The 18,477-nt window shown below is 44.4% G+C and overlaps 1 protein-coding gene across 5 annotated transcripts in view; it reads left to right on the top strand.

The window, feature by feature from the left end:
- LOC128786853 (bifunctional methylenetetrahydrofolate dehydrogenase/cyclohydrolase 2, mitochondrial) overlaps positions 1 to 17,939 on the top strand; it is a 38,170-nt gene extending 20,231 nt beyond the window's left edge. For 4 of the 5 annotated variants that reach the window (XM_053940530.1, XM_053940528.1, XM_053940529.1 and 1 more), the window contains one exon: positions 5,618 to 7,276. In XM_053940530.1, coding sequence (XP_053796505.1) covers positions 5,618 to 5,730 — 113 coding nt within the window. In that variant the 3' untranslated portion in view covers positions 5,731 to 7,276. Of the gene's footprint in view, positions 1 to 5,617; positions 7,277 to 9,947; positions 10,038 to 15,072; positions 15,194 to 15,911; positions 16,065 to 16,359 lie in introns of those variants that run through there. The other variant, XM_053940531.1, reaches the window with a different exon arrangement.
- Positions 17,940 to 18,477: the final 538 nt, after the last annotated feature.

Below are 18,477 nucleotides of genomic sequence, written 5' to 3'. Positions count from 1 at the left end.
AAACCTAAATCAAAATAGTTTTTGCAGATTGAGGCCAGGCACATAAATGGCTAGCTTGACATGTGGTGCATGTGTAACATCACATAGCCCACCAGTATCTATTGTCTCTTCGTCCACTTCTTTAGGAGAAAAATTCAGCTGTGGGCAATCAGAGTTCAAATGTCATTTACCAAAATAGATGGAAATGGCTTCCTTCACCAGGTCATCTGGCTGAAATGTTCCTGTAGTGGAAATTAATTTTATTAGGTGGGTGGAAGGTGTTTTGATTCAGTTGCTTATCTTGCCAGTACTTGGATCCCATCTTCTAATCTCTGCAAGGTAGGTGAGAGGGTGAAAGTTATTTTTATATCTTTAACAATAAAAGGATGCATTTCAGCTCTTCTTTTTCATGTCTTTGTTAAATTCAGCATACACATTTGCAAAAATTATGGAATGCCTTTAAACAGCATTTGCCATTTCCTGTGTCTCTACATGTCCTCTTTATTTTGGCGTTCCAAACTGTGTGCATGTCAAAAACCAATAGTGGTTTGGTCAGGAATAGTTGACTGCACAGTTCCAAGGTATCTAAAAGAGCAAGACAGGAGAACACTGTGCATGTGGAGGTCAGCTGTAAAGCACTGAGATACCCAGCCTGCAGCGATATATTCAACTGCACGTGCAGGTCTCCATGTAAAACCACCACAGCACATGGAGAGTACCTGTTTATGTTAAGAATTTGCCAAAATTTCTACTCCAGCTGTATTGGCTTCTGGGAGCCTCAGGAGGAAGAGTGAAGTGCCAGGAAGGAGGACAAGTGGTGGCATCCGTATGTGATCCCCAGCACCATTTTAGCTGCTTTTGGGCAGCAAGTTTCAGTGACAGAAAGGGAGATCTGTTTCTGTGAGCCATGTAGTGCATGTGTGGGTGAGCTTGGCCCTGTTATATATGCTTTTGTTGCTGCAGCTGTAATGCCAAGGGAGGAGGAGGGCTACAAGGACCAGGAACGTGGAATAAAGCAACAACTTACCCAGAACATTTAGCTGAAACAGCTCTTTTGGGTGGAGCATCGTTTCCAGGAGTAACTGGTAGAGCAGGGTAGTAACACACCACAGTAGTAGCTCACCTTAGCAAGTGGAACTGGAAATACCAATGAAACCAAAGTTGCTTGTATTTCTTTACAATTCATTCCTTATTTTTGATAAACAGCAATGCTGGTTGTTGAGTCTTCATTAGATGCCTATGTAGAAAATAAATCCTTTGTGTAATATCTTGGTTTGGTGATACCATTGTGATATGAGTGGAGGGCTTTGCACAGGAGAACTCTTCTTTCTGACTTGGCAGTATGACAGAGATTTTGGAAAATTGGTGCCACCATGAGCAGGGAGGGATTTGCAGTGCTGAAGAGCAGAAGAGAGAGCCCCAACAAGTAATTGATGTGGGTCCAAGGTGATGGGCCTATATTATGCATTTTCTCTGAATGAGATTGCCCACCACAATCTTCAAATCCAATTAATTGATGGAAGCGGTGTACCTTTGCAGCAGTATGCAGGAAGCCTGGGCTCTGTGACTGCCGCTGCAGCTGATGGTGTTTGCTGCCTCTCTGCGTTTGCTGTGGTACCTGGCTGGCTATAAGCTGCACCTTACTCATTGAATCCTTTCCAGATTAGCTTCCTGTGCAGTTTTCCCAAACAGTGGTCACGAAAACAGAATGTGGATGTTCCAGGTGCTTTTGCTATAACTTTAGTTACTTCCTTTCTCAGTTGATTTTGAAGATCTGGTATTTATTTTGTCATGAAGAAGAGCCCAGTCTGTGTGATCCCTTTTCCATATTGCTGCCCTGCTGACCTTAGAGGAGCTGTTGCCTGTAGTGCTCCATGACTGCAAGGAATCAATCAGAAGGTTGGTGTTAGGCTATGACAGAAGCCGGAAGGCTGCTGGCTAACTGGAGTCAGTGAGCGGCTGCATGGCCAGTCAAGGTTCTCCTGCACAGAAGAGGCTGTTGTTCAGGGGTGTTACCGATACACACTGTTTGAATTACAGCACTGTGCCTTAATTCCTTGGTTTTCCTTTAGATTGCAGTTAAAATAGCTGCAATAAGAGAAACAAGGATAAGAAAAAGAAGGAATTGTGAGCAATGGGGTAAGTGCTTGCTGGTTGGTATCCTACAGTGTGCAGTGAGACGAATCCCAGAACGTGTGGAGCAGAACATGGGATATTTAGTGTGGCTGCTGAGCATGTGATTTCACACTTGGGCAGTGCTGCAGGGATCTGGTGTAGCTTTACAGGGACTCGTAAAGCTGTGTGGAAACTTAGGTAGTGCTTAGGCAGGAATTACTCTGCATCACTTAATGCAGATGCAGAAGACCCAGAACTGCCTTCAGGTTGAGACTTGCCGTTGGCTTGTGTGATTAACCCTATTAGGTGTCTGATGTCCTCAGCTTTAAAGGAACCTAGGAATGAAGGGCTGTTTCCCAAGCAGTGGATCCTGTTTTTCAAGGAAACAATCTACATTACATTTCTTCTGAAGAATCAAAGGAAGATTTCAAGGTTCTACAGAAGCTGCAAAATAGCAGCTCCTCCCCCATAGGCATCTAATTTGCGTTTTCCAGACTGTCAGGGGAAGGCCTGGGAGACCAGCACCCATCTGGAGAAAGCAGGAGTGAAGCTGTGAAAAAAGTTACTTCATTCCCGAGAAGCAGGACCTGATGGAACTGACAGCACAACCCCTCACCTGCCTACATGAGATCAGTCACACATTTACGTGGTGTCTGAGAACTGTGCTTTGGCCTATTTCACTTGATCAGGAAAGTCTATTGACGTTTTTGAGGCCAAGCTATCTTCCCCCTTTGGTTGCTGGCATTCATCTTGGAAAGTTGCACTTACCATATCTGTATTTACTCTTACCAATGGAAACATATCAGATGCTAATTTCCCCAGCACAGACACCTGTTGTGTGTTCAAAACTTGGGATCAGCTTTTGTGCATAAGCTGTCTGGGTGGTTTTATGCTAACTGATACAAAATTTGGCCTCTGCCATGCCTACCTGCAGGGATTTCCATAGTGGTAGAATATGGGCAGAGGAATTCACCAACAACTTGGGAAAACAGTGCTCTGTGTGTTTCCTGCTGGGTACGGTTACTAACACCACAGGCAATGCATGTTGTGCCTGACAGGCAATGGAAGGCTTTCTTGAGGAAAGGCACGGTCTGGTTGTGGGTTGTCCTCTTTGTAGGTAAGGTTGGAGTAGTTTGAATAACACCACAAAAAGAGGTAGGTAACAGTGCCATGGAAACAAACATATTTCAGTTTAAAGTGCCTACAGTGTTTTCTGTGTTAATGGCTGTGTTTTCTTCAGATGTGGATACATTTCAATAATTATGACATTAATCCAAGAATTCATAGTAACTGTATTAACTGTAAGCACCATTCTAAAATGGGAGGTACTTCAAAATAGTATGACTATTAAAAAGGTTAATTGTTTGTGTTTGAGAATATTGAGAGTAACTGTCATATGACATCTTAATTAATTTGTTGAATTTTACATCTGAAAAACCACATTGTAACCCGACTTCCTTTGCATATATTTTAAGAGTGTATCTGGTGGTGCCAGTCAGCAGAGTAATTAAAAACCTCCTGGTTGAGTTTACCAGCTCTCCTCAATGAGGGTTGATCTTCTGTTCTTCAGTTTAGTGAGATATTTGCTGTTATCTTTGCAAATGCTCTTGTGAGTTCCCTGCCATGGGGGAGGTTCACACAGCATTTTATTAATTTCATTTACCTTCGGCTCCTTAAATCATTTCCCAAAACCTCCAATGTCTAATTTTTCAAATTCTTTTGTAATAGTTCTTTTTGTGAGACCTTCTTATTCCTGCCAGTTAAGCACCACATAGATTCCAGAGATTCAAGATAAATATAATTCAAGTGGTAGCAAGTGATCTTGTTTGTTTCAAAGCCAGGTGCCTAGTTTTCCATCTCTTAATCTCTTCTCATAGCCAGGCAGAGTCTGCTCTGTAGGGATTTCAGTAGAATTGACTGTGTTTGTGTCAGTTATGCTCGCTTAGTTGTCTCCTGTGTGTGCTTTTGGAAAAACAAAGCTTCTGAAAGTGGGGAATAAGTTACCGAGAAGTTATTACTGAGCAAGACAAAAAAACCCCAAACTAACAAACAAAAAAACTTCTTATGGCGGTGCCCTAAAAAAACCCTGACTGTCAGTACTAACAAGGTGAGTTCCTACAAAGTTGAGCAGAATTCCTTTGCAAATAGCCTGCAATTCCAGTCGATGGCATTTTGCACAGTAGATAACAAGATCCAGCCAGAATTTATTGCTGTGTTATATGAATTCCTCATAGAAACAGGTTAACTTAAATGCACTTATGGTGTACACTGGATTTGAGTGGTCTAACCTGGCTAATGGTTGGAACTAATTCATCAGTAAGATTTTCTGTTGTGATACTTTGCAAAAAAACTGCCCCTTGGCATCCTGGTTTAAAGTAGGCATTCTAGTAAAACTGATTTTGAAAAAAATAACAAGTCTTTTCTGGAGGAACTGTGTGTTTATGGCTGAAATTGCACTGGGAAATTTGCCACTATAAATGTATTTTTTCTTGAAGGAAACTTGTCTTTGTCTGTAGTGTGAAGCAGAAAAAGAAATCAAACAGAAAATTGTACTCTCTCCCTGTCCAGTTTTAAGTTTCTTTCTATGATCTCAGGGTGTCTTTTTAGGATGTGTTGTAGGAGAACAGATTATTGGACGTACGGAATGGGGCTGTGGCTGAGCCTCATCCCTAACGGGGTGCAACTGTGTAAAACAGGTGACCATCGTTAAAGGAAAAGGAGCACGGAATGCTGAGGTGCTTTGACCAATCACAAAAGAGTAAAAGGCCACACAGGTGTCATGCATGTGAGAAGCAGGGTAGAAAAGGTTGTATTGGGGAATAAAAAAATGCTGATGCTTGAAACAGTTCGTGGTATCAGTTGTGTGTCCTCTGTCATGTGTGGGACAGGGACTATCTAGGTGACTTGGCTACAGCTGGTGCTCTGCTGTTGATGGCAGTAGTTGCTCTGCATGCTGTTCTTCAGGAACACAGAGTTGCAGGGTGTCACCTCCTTACCTAGAGAATGACATCCTCAGCTTCCGTAGCTCTCCTGGATATTGCAGGTGCGGTGTCCCAGCTGACAGATGGGGGTGATGCACATCCGTGCTGCTCTCCTGGGCTCATCCTGACCTCATGTCACCCAGATGTTCCTGGGATAGCTGGTCACCCAGGTCACATGGGCAAAAATTGCCCCTTACCAAAAGAATTCCTTGGGATTAACCTTCCGTCTGTCAGAGCACAGGCTGTGTGAGTGCCTGTGCTGCCATGGGGAAAGGGCAAGGTGCTGCAGGTAGATCAGCTGGAACAGGTTGTGCAGCCCTGGCCCAGAACTAGCCCTGGGTGATACATTCAGATTAGAAGTACCTCGCAGCCCCGGTCCTGGCCAAGTTCCATCCCTGCCGTGGCTGCAGTAACGCTTCTGCCTTGGCTGATCCCTGGCTGATACTTCCCTGCAGTACCTGCCAGTCACAGCCCTTCATGCATATGTGGGAAAAAAGGTTTGGAAACATTCTTAGTCAATGCCTTTTTCTGTTTTCTCTTAGAAGTGAAGAAGAAGGCTGCCTTTATCACTCCAGTGCCGGGAGGGGTAGGACCTATGACTGTTGCAATGCTTCTGAAGAACACACTCCTGGTCGCTAAAAAGCTCATTTACTAGAGCAAATGCGTTACCTTGGAAGAAGAATCTGAGTTGTTCTATTTATTGATGCACAGAACACTTATTTTTTACTACAAATATATTTATTTCTACATTGTATTTATTTTTTTGTGTCAGGTATGTTAAATCTGATGGTTTATAAGATGTTCAAATACTTGGTCTTACCTCCTACTGACTTATTGTGAGCAAAATCAACTTGGAGAATGCAGCCTATGCAGGTATGTTGGTAATAGTGGCCAATTACATGTTTCAGAGCAAAGAGTGAAGAATGAAGCATGAATTACAACTGTACCTATGTACTGGGGCAGTTATCAAGGGCTTGTAAACACCTGGGACCTGTTCAAACAATATAAAGACTAAGACGTGCTAGATATCTTTCAAATACATGGTTGGAGTTCTGAGGTCACTAAGCACTCTGGATGTAGTTCAGAGACCTTAAATACTTTTTTTGAACAAGTAGAGCCAGCAGTGGCCAGGCAGTAATGTTGGCATGAATGCATATGTTCAGTAAATGTTTTAAAACAGTTAAATAAGCTTGAACATGGGTGAAATTCTGACTTGAAACATCTGCAAGAGGTAAATGTGAATAAGTAGCTAGAATTGAGGCTGGAGTCTGGGCAAATTGTTTTGGTGCATAGTACCCCCATCTCACAACAAGTCCTCAAATCTGAGCAGTTGATTGGGCTGAATTTTATTGAAATTAAATGGGATAGAATGAACTTGATTGGGATTGAGTGGAATGTAGTTTAAAGTACTATACACATACGACAAATGTAGTGCAGCAGGAGATGGAAAGAAGGAAAAACTTTATCCCTCAAGAGATATGTGTTGGAACTTTAAGCCATTTACTTATTCTCTTATTTTCCAAAACTGCATGAAGAGGGTTTTTTTTTAGTCCATGTTGTAAGCCTTGGCTTCAATGGCCACAGTATTTTGCTGGTTAGAAAAGAGCATATGGGATAAGATCAGTAGGCTTCTATTCCCGAAGTTCCTTCCTGGATGCATCTAGAACATTCCTATGCAGTGTAAAAGTTGTAGTGGAGTTACTGAGATGCCAGTTCAGCTGAGTGTGTGCACTGGTGACATTTCCACTGAAGGCAGTGGTAGATTGTTTGGGCTTCAACCTGTTTTTATCTGGGCAGGGATTACTGATTTATTTTAATTGAGAGCCTTAGGTGTTTGCTAGTGGGTTATGGCTAACGTGGAAGGGGAAGGAAAAAAGGCTGTGGCTAAGTTCTCTTGCTGTTAAAGGAAAAAATGCACTTACTGTGATAAAAAAGTCAAGGTGGAGCATTGTTTCTGTGCTGACTGTTCTTGTGATGGATTTTGAGAGTTTGCTTTAGCACAGTGTTTGCAGAAGTTTGACAGGATTATTACTAAATATACAGTGCCAATGGTGCAGACATTTGCTTGTCTTTTTAAATGTAGGTGGTAATATAAATTTATGTAGTGATTTAAGTGGTTGGAAGACAAAGGCACCTATGGAGACTGTACTTGGACTCATCAACCCATGACTGAAAGATGGAATAAAACCTGTTCACTGTTACCTTGGTCTTGCTGCAGGGTGTTGATGTGGTTTGGGGCATGGTTGTGTTCTTCCTTTGTTTATTGTGTGTTCAGTCATTGCTGTGCCCATCTGTTTTCTTTGGTTCAACTCTGATCATCTGTGTTTTTTGGCAGAGTAACCGCTTATGGCACTGTGCTTGTGTCCCTTGAGCAAGCCTGCCTGTGTCATGCCCTACAAGCAGGTCATTGTGCATCGCAAGCCTTTTCCCTTTATCCTGTGGTAGCTGGGTTAGCATTACAGCGCAGCCAGTGAGGCCTGGGCTTGCCTCCACTGCTTGCTGTCTGCAGAGCTGCTGGAGGCATCCGTGAGAGTGCTCTCTGCTGGGAGAACTTCCAGAAGGAGCATCCAGAGGGAAGGGCCCATTAGACAACCCAGAAAACACACTGGTGTGCCTGACCTGGTCAAGGTTTGTCCAAGGACAAACGCCCTGCGGCAGACAGAGCCCTGCCTTGCCCACTGCAGCCTTGTCCCAGGCCTACCACGCCCGTTGTGTTGCCTCATGACAAAGCCTGCTCTCGGATTCAGGCCAGATTAAACTGCCATTGTGCAGCTGAGTGTTGAAAGCCAGGCTCACGAACCTCATCCCTGCTTGGGACTGGTAGCAGAGGTTATCCAGGTAGGCATAAACGCTCCTGTCTGTCCAGGGAGTGTGCAAGTTGCACTCAGTGTGCAGGCATGCAGTAATTCAGGATAGCAAAGGAAGGGAAAAGCCTTCTGGAATGCAGTCCATGAGCAGGAAAAGACATAATTAAAATACGCATAACTAGCTTGTGTTTTTCCCTTAACACATGAAGTGGTTAGATGTAATCCTACAGATTACTGAGGAGAATGCAGTGGAGAGGGAGGATGTGAGCCGATCGGAGTTACCAGGGCACTTATTAAAAGACTTTGGGTTTTAAAATCTAAAAATTGTGAAATGTGTTTTTTGCTTGGAGCTCACAGCTGAGGAAGTGAGAGTTGTTGCTGAGATGAACTATGTACCTCTCCTTTGGTCAGTCAGGTTGTTGATGTCTTGATGTGTTACTGAACCGGGTTTTTCCAATTAACTGCTCTAGTCTAGGCACATCAGTAACCTTCAGAGAGACCAGTCCTACCTGTTTCAAGCTGCCTGTGACCAAGGAAGCTGGACAGTGTTTGGAGCTATGGAGAGTGGTTTAGTACAAGAAGCATATTTGACGGGTCTGTTCTGGAGACCCTGCAAACACTATGTAAAAAGCATGAGTGTTCTCATTAAGCATAGTCACTTCTTGGAGAGGCAGAGATGGGCTTTTCTGGCAGAAACGAAGGGATCTTCTGCTAGGGGAGGCAACAGTTTACTTGCTCTTTCAGTCTGTTTCTTCAGTGCCTGTGCCTAGCCAGGTCTGGACTTGTGCCCCGCAGCTCTAGCCAGCAATCCCAGGCCTGGCACCGGCCAGTGGGCTGCCTTGCTTCCCGGGCTGTGCGCAGCCAGGCTGAGTGGAAAGTGATTAGCACAGCCCTCAGGCCTGCAGGGCCGAGGATCAAAGGCCTCCTGCTGGCAGTCACTGAGGAAGAGCACCGTCCATTATCTTCGTGCCTGATCGGTTCCTAATCTCGGCACTAGCTGTTCCCGCAGTTCCTCTTCTGGATGGCAGGGACTGAGGGACAGGGAGGACCGGGGAGGAACATTAGCAGAGCAGGGACTGGTCTCTGCAGTTGACCTCCAGTGTAGCATCCTGAGGGTGAATATCCTCCTGGAAATAATATAAGACCTACATTGTGAAGAGAAGGAAACACCACATTTTCACATCGTGTTTTGTTTGGCAGTTTTTTTTTCTTCTTCTGCTCTGTCAGATTCTGGGTCTCGCTCTAAAACTGTACCTTTATGCCCACAGGTAATAGGAAACCAGAGTTTCAAAAGAAAACCTGATGCCATTGCTAGATAATAGCAGTTTCCTAAATAAATGTGTGGTTGCCCCGAGGGTTAGGTTGTTACCAGATGCACCTTTTCTTGATTGGTGAGAACAGGAGATGACGCTTCCTGGCGTATAAGTGCAAGAGAAAACACAGGAGCACAGATAAGCAGAGCAAGCAAGCCACCTGGAAAGAAGACCGGAGAAGGTGTTAAAGCAGCTGCCTGCCATGGCATTTGGAATGCTAATCTATATTTTACTGAAAGGTAGGTTTGGAAGAGGCTTTTCTGTGTTGTGAGGTGCCAGGCTTTGTTAAACAGAAAAAAAGCCTTCTTCTTAAATAGATGGTGGGGTGGGAGGCATGCAGAGACCTTGTGAAGCAGAGCTACTTCAGCCATTTGAAACCTGGATGAAATTGTAACTGAGAGTATACTTGAGACTCTTTGAAAATAAGCTACTTAAACTGGTAAACAGGTGTAAGGTTGTGCTATGTTACATGTATCTGTGTTGTATATTGTGCAAGATAGTAGAATGGAAAACAGGATGGATTTGTATTTTGGGAAATTTGCAAGCCATCATTTGTTGTCCCACAATCCTAATTAGGCTGTGTCAAAAGGAAGTTTGAGGCAAGAGTGTTTTAAATGAATTGTTATTATATTGCTGCCTTCTCTGGGGTTTGTTTGAAGTGCATCTTGTATGAAGTGCTTTCTGGGTGAAATGAACCTTGAATGGATATACTGAGTTTTCTGTTCCAGTAAGCATCTATTTGCATTACACAGCAATGGGGGCGCTGAGTGAAGAGTCAGCTATTACTGCTTCATCCCTCAGCACTGACTTACAGAATAATTGGACAAAAAACAACGCTGAAGGTACTGGTTTTTTGTTCTGTTTGTCTCTGTTAATCTGTCAATTATGAAAAAAACCCAACCAACAAACCAAAACTTCCACCAAAATCTGTCATGTTAGCCGCCGTGATGCTCCATCCCTTGGATACTGTTGGATTTGTGAGATGAGCCGATTTCTTCATGGAGCCTTTGAAGCCTCTCTGGAGTAAGGGCTGCCACCCAGCTGGGGTAGACTCAGCAATGAGCAGCTGAAGGATCATTTAACTCAAGTTCAGTCATGATTTGAAGGAGACTTTTTAAGGCTGGTGATTGGGGTTTCTGATGGCAATTTCTGTTACTTTCACCTGGTGCTTGGTTTCTGTCTGTCCTCGGCACGCACCTTAATGCGCAGAAGTGAGAACGAACAGCGATGCCTGTCATGAGTTGTTACTCAGTAGTTTCTGTCTTTGTTGCAATTTTGCTTTTGGCTGTCTGGGCTTTCACAGCCCTCTGTGTGCGGGCTCTCTCTTCTTCCTTTCTCTTTCCTGAATGAAATGTGAACCTCGGGCTCTTTCACCTGCCAACCTCTGAGAGCAGAGCTGTGTTTATCCTGCCAGCTGTGTTCTTGATGTTACTTGAGATGCTGGTGATGTCATTGCTTTCGGAGAGCTGTGCCACCTGGGAATGAGGTTTTGGCAGGTCAGTACAGGAGGAGAGGAATCTAACTGCGATAATTTTTAGTGTCTCTGTACTTTGAAAGGCATATAAACAGGCATATAAATAATCCTCTGTTAATTCAAAGTTGCCACAGGACATCTTCCAAGCGTTTTTTAGTAGAGCCATAAGCTTTTTTTTATTTTCTCCTAACACATCCAGCTGTTTTATTTTCATTTCTGATCTCTCATAGTGGCAGAGTGTTATATATATACATTCATCCATACACATACTGTATGTGTGGGTTCCTTATATGTATACACACAAAATATGTATACACACTTTTATGCATGTGAAATTGGTAAGGTGTTGATTTTTGACCGCAGTACTTTGGTTTATCAGTGCAGCACTGTGGTCTGGTTTTGTCTGTGACACGATTGTTGCAGAAGTGCATAGAGCAAACAGGAGGATATGAAATGGAAATACCTTGTGGCTTGTGAAGTGCCCTGTTAGTGTTGTTTCTAGAAAGCAGGAGCAGTGGGTCATGTTTCAACAAAGAGGAGGCTTATTTATAGGGTCACAGCCATGTCTGCAGTAGTCCGTGACCCTTTGTGACAGCTGGAGCTGTGGTAGTCAACTGGACACCAGCACTTTCCTTTGAGAGAATTCCACTCAAAGGTAGAGTCAAATTCACAAACATTCAAGCACGCATTTACACAGGGAGTTAAAATTATATTTTGGTGGACTTCTTACAAAGCCAGTGAAAAGTTAATAAACAGCCTTTCCAGAAAGAAGATTGAAAAGAAATGCTTAAAAAGACACCAAAGGAACTCACTGAATCTCTCCAGTTTCCTGGCAGCTTCTATTCCTGTGCACTGTAAGTTTGTACTAAGATTTGCTGCCAGGGTTCAGTCATACTGGGTTCTAAGGACATGAATTCCTGGTTCAGTATCACTGGAGAAACTGGCAGTTTCTTGTGGGATTCAAGTCCTTTGGCGACTGAGGTGCTGTTCGTGGAAAACATTAATTTCTGCTCAATTTCTTTGCCTGCTATTTACAAGATCTGGTCCTATTTCCTCCTTTTATGTCACATAGGCTTTACTTGTTGCCAGTGCTGAGGCCGGGGAATTTTAGGCTCAGTGATTAGCTGAGAGGTGGAAAGGTTGTGGAGAGGAGCTGGCAAGCATGGACGAAGAACTTGGGGTGATGTTGGGGCTGATGGACAGCCATTGCAGCAAAATAGGCAGCCAGGAGTAGGGAAGGTCTTGGTTGCCCTGGGAGAAAAATGGACTCTCTTGATTGCCATCGGCTGGTTCCAGACAGCCTGTAAAGGTGGCCCTGGACCTGGGACTGAGCCCGTCCCTGCCTCCTCTTTCCTACTGCCTTTCCTCCTCAGTGCACCATACTTGGGGACTGAGCTGTCATGGTCTTACTGGCTGACTCCTTTTGTTGCCAGTCTGTTAGTTTTGGCAAGCCCAGGCTTCCAAGTACCTGTAACCCCGATTTCATGTCAGATCTTGCCAGGTGTATCTGTTTGAATGACTCAGTTGCAGGCAGCTGTCAAGTGCTTACACGGCATGTTTCTCTCTCCTCACGTGACATGAAAGGGCACATGGGCCTGTTTATTAAAAGCTTGTTTAGTATCTAGGCAGGCAGTATGATAGGAATTAACATAATGCTGTGGGGTAGGCTAGCAAATCATCCTTTTTGTTTTCGAGACTCATTCTTTCAGAGGTAATTTGTACTTTTGCAATGTTAAAATAATTAGTGCATGGAATTTTTGTGTGTAGACTTAATAGCTGATCTTGCCCACAATGGACCGAGCTGTTCCTCCTGATGGAAACGAAGGAATGTGTTGGTTTGTCTCAAGTGCTTTCTAGGCAGGTTGCTGCTCTGGGCTGACTTGGGTTTTTAATGACACCAGTACTCAGGGAAGAAGTTCCTGTGCCTGTGCAAAGCTAGGTTTCCTGCAGATGTGGTTCGGTGGAAGTCTGCCACCTTTCGGCAGCGCTGGCGTGGGTAAGGAGGGATTTTGGGATGTGGAAACCCATCTGGTCGAAGTTTGAGTAGAGGTGGCTGGGGATTTTGTGCCTCTGGGGTGTGAATGTACTTTCTTTCTTCCCCTCGTGGAAGAGATGGAAATGAAAAACTAAAACTGTGCAGTAGGCATCTTCTCAGGGCCTAGCAGGAGAGTGGTACTTTGGGAAGTGGGAAATGCTGGCTGAGGTCTCCCATTAAAGGGTGTTTTCAGTGATTTTTTTAGTGGACTTTGTGCTGAAATGGTGATTCAAAACAATTGGTGCCCGAGTGTTTGAGGAGGCTCCTGGGAAAAGTGTAGATGTGTCTGTTTTATGAAACTGTATCTGTAGACATCTGTTTTATGAAACTCTTCCCTGCAGAGCTTAGGTAGCTGTTCTGCAGGTACTTTAGACCTAACCAGAGTGGGCTTTTGTGAGTCCCCAGCATCCTGGATGTCCTTGGCATGCTGAGCCCTGCAGCTCTGCTGATCACATGCTTTCCATTGTGCTTTCCTCATCACAGAGCAGCATACAGTTCTCCTATGCAACCAGTAGGGTCATCCATCTCTTGTCCCAAAATCTGTCTTTTCTTCATGAGAACTGGCCTTCTTAACTTCTTCCTGAAGTCTGTCCCTCTAAGGCCTGGTCCTTTGAGGACTGTGCTCCTAGCCAACAAGCCTGTCTCCAGAGGTTGTCAACAACATTCCCAGAGCCAAAGCTGGATACTAGAGCTCCTACTTAGCCAGCACCAACTTCCTCCCTTGTGTTTCTAGGCCCCACAGTGTGAAGAGAAACTTGTGGGTAACTTTTTCTCCATGGAAGGATGGATAAGATATCCTTTTTTCAGCCACTAGAAGTTCATTTTAAAACAAGACATGCTTCTCCCACTTCTGTAGCTTTTCTGAGGAAGTGCAGTAAGCCAACGTGTCATTTTTCAAGCAGACCTGAATCGTCACTTCTCCCTAAGCCTCTTCCTAAGCTGCAAGTCTGGTTACTCTGTCAGGTTTGAGAGGCACTGTTCTCAAAGGAATTGTTTGATCTGAGTGTCAGTGATAGCATCATGCCTTTTGGGTGTCCAAACCACATCATTCACAGCTGAAGTGGAGAGCTGTTCTAGCAAGAGCAGCTGTTTGCCATTGCTTGTCACCTCTGATAAAGCTGCAGAGAGGAGGAAGGAAAAAAAACCCGAAACTACTTAGAAGAGCACACAAAGGAGGTTCCTGCCATTAAATGTCTCAGACTGGAATTTGATTGGGAATTTAGGGGCTTGATGCTGTTAATTCTGGAAAGTGTGTGATGGGATCACAAGTTGCCCTGAAGGAGGCTTGAGGTTTGTGTCCGTGGCAATGGTTCTGTGATTGTACTATCTCCAGACCTTGATTCAGCACTTAGTCAGAAAGGAAGGGTTCTGCTTGCTCTACCTTTGTTGAGTCACCTTTGTTGAGCAGACCTTGTCACCTTGCTGCAAGATGTTATTTTTCTTGTGGTCATAACTGAAAGCTGCTGTTGACATGCACTCTGTTAGGAAATCACCTTCAGCTGTCCCTGAGGCAGTCCCCTGAAATAGCAAGTCATTGCTTGGACACCCCACCCCACCAGGGATTCCTGGAACTGGGTAGAGACCAGTTGGAACTGATGCCTGCAGTGATGGCAAAGCTTTGGAGCTTTCTCTTCACTGGCTGCACCTGTGTTCCTAGGACTTCTTTATTCCCATTTGAACCACTCTGAATAGGGGAATAAGGTAGCATTTTCTGTTCAAGAAGTGTGCTTGCTGACCTGGTTGTATAGAATTCAGCACCAGTTCAGAGCCTTGCTAGCCATGGACTGTGCTTTTCATAGCAAAAACCATCCACACACTCTTGGCAGCTTAGAACTCTCATGGGACACTCAGCCAACACTGAAACATGGAGAAGGGTGGAAGGAGTCCCACCATTCATCCTCACTCATGGCTGCAGAGCTGGCAGGCAGGAGCACTAGAAATGCAATAGTTTGTCTTGGGACAAGGAAAAGAAAACATTAACTATTAATTGAATTCAGACTGGGAAGGATACCGAGAATAATGCAGTGCTTGCCTTGTGTCCTAAACCCCTGCTATTGCTGGGATAGTTTTTCTGATTGGATTGCAGATTGGGTAGTGCTGATGTTACCCTGTGTGAATCTCCCATAGTAATTGCTGTACTTGTTCCTCAAGAGCAGGTGATTTATTTACAGTTTGTGTTTTCTCAAAGCTGTGCTGGACTGTCTGGGAAGCTTGCTCTGTTCAGTGCTGACAGAATCAGCTCACGAGACACTGCACAGTAAATTGATATACGGAGTGTTTGCTCCACAGTGTCTGTTCTGCTCCAGGTGTGAAAATAGGTTCAAATGATGTTTTGTCCTAAACATAACATGACTTTGTTCTTTCACAGTAGATTATACAGAGCAGCCAAAGCTCTTGAAGCTGATGCAGACCTGCCTTGAGGAACACCACAGCTATTGTATCAATGGGCTCTGTGCCTTCCACAGCGAACTGAGGAAGCCCATATGCAAGTAAGGAATGCTCCCTTCTTCAAAAATGACACTGGCATTGATTCTTCACGTGCTGCGTGTGCAGCTTCACAGTGTCTGTCAGGTATTTGCAGGATTAAACTTCGGCACAGACCTGAGTGCCGTGGTGCCTCAAGACTGTGAACAAGGCTGTAGTGTTATGCTAGTGTAAAACTAAGGAAGAGAGAGGGGGAATTCACAGCTTTGTAGGTCACTGCCACGGTGCCATCTCAAATCACAGCTGGTGCTGGAGTAAGTAGTAGAGGAATCGGTAGATGTTCACAGTGAGTACTAAGAAGGGAACAGCACCTTCCAACATACCAGCTCCGACTCCCTTATTCCACAACCACATACCAGTCAGGACCATGGTGTCCTTACAATTCTCTAGGATGCATAGTGGGCAGCCTTGGCCTCTGGAGACATTACAACAGCTTAGGATCAGCAGAGCACAGTACTCTTGGTCCACACCGTGCACAACCAGGTGATGTTTAGACTGTGTGCTGCTGTGACTGCAGTACTCAAGCTAGCTTTAACCTAGATAAACTGGGATAACTGGTAGTCTTGGTGGAGGGAAGAGGTTCTGAGTGAGCCCCAGGTTCAGCCCTTCCTTGTTTAGACTTCTTGTGGTCTGTTCAAAACTGATGAAAACTGATGTGTGTTTGAAATAGAAAGCGAAACAAGCTCTGAATAATTTTTTGCATGATGTGTATTTATTTTGTAGGTGCCTTGCAGGTTATAATGGAGAGAGGTGTGAACATTTAACACTAAATTCATATGCACATAATTCTTACGAGCGCTACATTGCTGTGGGGATTGGTATAGGAATACTGACCAGTGGAATACTCGCCATCATCTACTGCTACGTAAGAAAGAGGTATGGGAAATCTGGAGCCTTCTGATCTTACGTTGATCTGAATTTCAGTGGGCAGCGTTTTGAGGGCACTGGGTTTGTGTTTTTGCCTGCTACTCATCTCTGGTGTGATCTTAAAGGAACGAACACTCTATACCTCTGATTTCTGATCTACCGGTGTGGCCAGTGGTGCGGTTGTCTGAACAGTGGGGCTCCTCTGGGCTGCCTAAGTGAGTTAGGGGGTTAGATTTTGGTTCTGTGCAGTCTGCTGCAGTTTCAGGTTTGGCCAATACAAATCACGTGATGGTGTCTGCTTTAGATGCAGGAAACTGAAATCCCCCTACAAGGTGTGTGTGGGTGAGACGGCGTTGTGAAGCCCTGGCGCTGGAACACTCACCAAGTTGCCTGCTGAGGAGGAAGGCCCCCTGCACCATCGGACAGGTACCCCGGCCTCACTGAGGAGATGAGCTCGAGGGAACAGCAGAGGAGCGCCAAGGGAACTCCCGCAGGACAGACAGGCTCTGTGTGTTGTTGAAGAAAGACTTGCTCTCTTGGGTGAGGGTGGATCGTGATCAGGTCTAAGCAGCTGAGGACACTGGCAAGTCTCTGGGCACTGTCACTGTCCCCAGTGTTTGCCATGGGGATGACTGGTTGGTTTTAGCTGTTTTCAGTCATTTCAAGCACTTGTACAGTGTTTTGTTTTGGTCTTTTGTGTGTTTTGTTTGTTTTTTTTTTTTCTTTTTCTTCTCTGGAGGGATAAGCACCATCTCCCTCACAGTGGAGCTGTATTCTGGACATCATGCACTGACCATTTGGGTTCTGATTTTGTCTGCTGGCTGTGTGTGTGGATAAACAGCCCTCTCCCAATCCAATGGTTACCTTTGGTGTGCTGGGCCAAGCATGGGCTTCTGGTGCCATAAAGGACAACAAATGCTTTGAACTGAGGAAAATGTCTGGTTCTCGAAACCATCCTTAAATGAGAATATAGAGAGTAGGCTATTCCTGGAAAATTAGACCATGACACCTCTGGGCATGGCATGTTCTTATTGTTTTCATAAGCAAAGCAACCAGACGCCTTTTTCAAAATGGATTATGGAGTGTGCTTGTGACAAGGAACTCTCCTCTTCCCAAACATCTTAAGGCAACTCCTCAGTTCCATGGAATTTTCTGCACAAGACTTCAATTGCTAGAGAAGCTGGAATTCCATTATGAAACTTCACTACAGTTTTTTTCTCAGGAAACAGACTTTCTCTGTTCCATTTGCACATTATGGGGACAATGTGACCACTCAAATAAGAAAGAAATTATTTTAGGGATTCATTTCCACCATGGACTAACAGATTGCATATCGGATGCTTGGTTCCATTCATCTTATCTACAAAGAATTGGGAAGGTACAAAGATCTGGTTCAAGGAAGAGGGAAGAAAATGGGTTCTGAAGATGGTGGCACTACCTGGGACTTCTCACTGACAGCTGGAGTGTTTGCTAGTGCTGATGTGACTAGAGATGGCTCTCAGAGATTTTCATTTCAGCTGTTGCACATTGTAGACTCGTCTGCTGTGCTCAGCCATCTACCAGAGAAAGGCAATTGGTACTTTGAGGACTTGTGGAGTAATATCAGCTTCTAAATTCAGGTGCCCTGCTGTGAAAGCTCAGTTTCTTTGTTTTGTGAGTTAATTTTCACAACAAGGATGCATGTTGTTCATTGAAAAAAAAGTGTATTTGTGAGACTATGGTGACAATGCTGAAATGTGTATGAAAGGTGGGGTTTGAAAGGATACAGGGGCATGTAGCACTTGAATGGTCTGAAATTAAGGGGGCTTCTCATGTGGGCATCCTGATCAGTTGCTGAGCCATCTTGGCTCTGTGATACCAGTAAATAAAACAGCACATCACACACTGCTTGGAATCCCGTGTGACAGAGGGAGCAAGCAGCGTATGCACACACAAAAAGGATTGCTGGTGAGGAGTGGATGAACACCAGCCCTCTCTTCTGTATATTGACACCACTATTTTCCAACACTCAGCGTTTTTGTCTTCTTCATCTCCAGTCAAACCTTCAAAGCTTTGCACTGTTTGCTTTTTTCCATTCTTATGACCTTTTCTTAGGTTCCACTGCTGGGTAACTTGTGCTCTTCACAGTCTTCAAGTCAGCTTTTGGTAGTGGCCCTACCATTTTCTGTCATAAATGCATGGTGAGAGGGCAATTAGGTATAAATTACAGTCTGCACATCCTGACAAATAAAAAACACCCTTCACCCATCTCACATGGAAATGGAAGATGTGCATGTTACTAGGAAAACACAGGTGAGACATCTTGCTCGTTGGTCTCAGGAGAAAATTGTAGAGCTGAATATCCCAAGGATGAAAAGCCTTAGGGTTTTTGTCACGTGAGTGTATCTTCTCCCCAGTGAGTTGTCTCTTCCTGTGCTCACAC

This window comes from Vidua chalybeata, chromosome 4, assembly GCF_026979565.1.
Source record: "Vidua chalybeata isolate OUT-0048 chromosome 4, bVidCha1 merged haplotype, whole genome shotgun sequence".
Lineage (NCBI taxonomy): Eukaryota > Metazoa > Chordata > Aves > Passeriformes > Viduidae > Vidua > Vidua chalybeata.
This window is presented reverse-complemented; position numbering and strand designations above follow the sequence as displayed.